At 38.7% G+C, this 3,118-nt stretch overlaps 1 protein-coding gene across 1 annotated transcript; it reads right to left on the reverse strand.

Annotated features, from left to right (window-relative positions):
* Window positions 1-432: 432 nt before the first annotated feature.
* Window positions 433-1,998, reverse strand: LOC121828244 (taste receptor type 2 member 125-like). Its single transcript, XM_076566126.1, has 3 exons — window positions 1,820-1,998; window positions 1,745-1,773; window positions 433-779 (listed from the first exon to the last, which is right to left on the reverse strand). Exons 1-3 carry the CDS (start codon window positions 1,996-1,998, stop codon window positions 433-435), a joined length of 555 nt encoding a protein of 184 aa, XP_076422241.1.
* Window positions 1,999-3,118: the final 1,120 nt, after the last annotated feature.

Below are 3,118 nucleotides of genomic sequence, written 5' to 3' on the forward strand. Positions count from 1 at the left end.
TCCAGCTATGTCATTGTGCCCTTTTAAAACCTGTTTCAGGCAGAAATAAATGCAAGTATAGTATCTCTAAGCCCTGTTAGATGATATTGGCTAATAGTAGACCCATTAAATCCTGGCCACTTTCTCTATCCCCCCTCCCTCCCACAAATAGAAAATAAAACTTTAAAAATAGAAAACCTGCTCTCCCTGAGAGGCTGGTATTTTGACCTTGTCTCTGCAGCCTGTCATGTTAACAAACCCCACTGCTCTGCCTGACTCTAATAAACTCTTTGCCTGAAAAATGACCCATCTCTTCCCCTCTCTCTCCATTCCTGGAGTCACCTCTAAAATGTAATACTTATGAACTGAGTACTCCCTAAAATCAAAATACATCTTAGAGAGCAGCCTGTTTCTCATCTTTATACCTTAGGCCAAAGAGCATGGAAAGAAGACCTATCTCACCTTCTTCTTCTCTAGAATCAGGACCCATGGATGGGCTGAGGGAAAAGCAAATCCCAGGGCTAGTAAAAACAAAATTATTGAACTTTTCTGCTTAAAGTTACTGTTACAAAACAGTAGGAAAAGCAACCAAAAGAAAGTGGCATACAGTGACAGGAAGGTGACCACCATTTTCAGGGCCTTTATGTGGGCTGTGGTGCTGGTGTCTCTGGAGCCTTTGACAATGAGCTGTCTGTTCTTCAGATGTCTCCACAGGAGGAAGATGAGCAAAAGGAAAGCAATCAGGGTCATGATGAAGGAGATGAGTGTGAACATAGTGTTGATTGTAGCTGGAGTTTTTTCTCCGGGTCCCACCAAGCCCCAGCAGTCTGACAGCCCACTTATAAAATAAACACACAGATGCTTATATTATTTAAACTGTTTGGCTTAATGGCTCAGGATTTTAGCTATCTAATTCTTACATCTTAAATTAATCCATTTCTATAAATCTATACCTTGCCATGTGGCTCATGGCTTACCAGCATCTTCACATACTGCTTGTCATGGTGGCGGCTGGCAGTGTCTCTGCCAAATGTAGATGTAACCAACCGTCTTATTAAATAAGAAACACAGAGCCAATACAGAGATAAAAGCCAAGAGGTAAGAGCTAAAAACCTTACCCTTCACTCTCGTGGTGGTCCTACCTAACCAAAAGAGACCTGCTTCCTGTGTGTCTGTCTTTATAAAGACTTTCTGTTCTGCCTTCTCATTGGTTGTAAACCCAATCACATGACCACCTTGTTACTGCCTGTCTGTACAGACCTCCAGGTCTTCTATGGTTGGTATTGAGATTAAAGGTGTGTGTCTCCATGCTGGCTGTATCCTTGAACACACAGAGATCTACCTAGCTCTGCCTACCAAGTACTGGGATTAAAGGCATGCACTACCACCGCCCAGCTTTTGCTATGGCTTGCTAATAGCTCTGACCCCCGGGGAACTTTATTTATTAACATGCAAATCACATTTCAGTACAAATAAAATGTCACTATAGTTGGTGAATTAAATAAGCCTAGAAATTGACTAAAATTGGTTGAATAGCACTATAGGACATATTGGCTTTGTGTCCATCAATCCAGACACAAATATGCCCATTTATGACTGAAATGTTCAAAGACAAAAGAAGCAGAGATGCCAGCAATGTCGTTGTAACAACTTTTTTAACTCTCTACTTTAGGTGAAGAAAATTAAGAGTTTGAAAAATTGGCTATCATGAGAAAATAAAAGATGCCAGGCATTCAGCAAACCAGATGCTGAAATGATTGGTCACCGTCCAGAAAATATTGATTATTCTCACCACTTTTCCAATTATCAGTAAGTATGGGTAAAGACTGAGTAGTGTGACCAGAGCAGAGAAATTCTAGAGATGGCCAGAACAGTGAGGATTTGAACCACTGTAGAGATCTTTCTTCTCTTGATCCAGTCCACAATGTTCACTAGAGCCACAAATACATTTCTTAACTTTTCTCTTATTGATTCTATGCTTAAAATGACAGTCAACATGAACTGTAGGAAATCACACATTGTCAACGTGATGTTCCAGTTTCCTTTTACACTACTGTAGATATGTTAATATAATCTTTTAAAGTCTAGATGTATCTGATTCTTGAAAATCCATAACACATTCACTTTTAAGAACTTCCATATATAATGTCAACCAAACACCAAGATTCATTAGTGAAATAGTTTGTGTATTTCTCCATAAATATTTTCATAGTCTAAGGCAGACCAGTTGAAGTTCATGCAGATGCTGTGTGCATTACATGTAAGCTGAAGTCTTTTTTAATTGTTGAAAAAACCACAGGATTCTAATGTGCTGTCATCAAAATAAAGATGCACATACCTGCATTGTTTCTCTACTTTTGTCTTTTACATATTTTCATCTGACTTCTGGACAAGTAACATTTGGAAGTTGTAACTCAGCAAACAAAATGCAGAAGAATTTCATTAAATACATCAATATTAGTTCTGTATAGGGAGTTTGTATATTATTCAAAGATCTTCCAACAAACTACCTAATAATTTCCTAGACATCTTCATTTCTCAAATACTTGCTACTAAGAATTCTAATCATTTTACTTTTTACATGGCCCTGCATACACATATCCAAATATCCACCAACACAGAAACAAACACTTATTTAGATTGAAATCTTCTTCACTCTTCACCTCAAATAACATAGCTTTGTTTTTTACTCAGCATTTATTGTGCATCTAACTCGCGTGATGGCTCTCAAGACACTGTATATAATTACATTAAAACATAAGTGATTATGGTGATATTTTGTTGTACTCTAATGAAATTTACTGAAGATCAGAGGAAAGAGCCACACACTAGATTAAACACAGAGGTCAGCAGTGGTGGCAAACAACTTTAATCTTGGCACTCAGAAGACAGAGATCAGTCTGGATCGCTGTGAGTTCAAGGCCACACTGGGCTACATGAGATTGAGCCTGTCTAGGAGAGAAAGAGAACCAGACCGTGGTAGCACACACCTTTAACCCCAGTATTTGGGAAGCACACATGCCATTAATCCCTACACTAGGAAGGTTGAGATGAGAAGTGAAATGGCTGGGCAGAGAAAGGCATATAAGGCATGAGGAGACAGGAATTAGAAGTTCTTTTGGTTAAAGACTCAGAGGAA

This window comes from Peromyscus maniculatus, chromosome 3 (assembly GCF_049852395.1).
Source record: "Peromyscus maniculatus bairdii isolate BWxNUB_F1_BW_parent chromosome 3, HU_Pman_BW_mat_3.1, whole genome shotgun sequence".
NCBI lineage: Eukaryota > Metazoa > Chordata > Mammalia > Rodentia > Cricetidae > Peromyscus > Peromyscus maniculatus.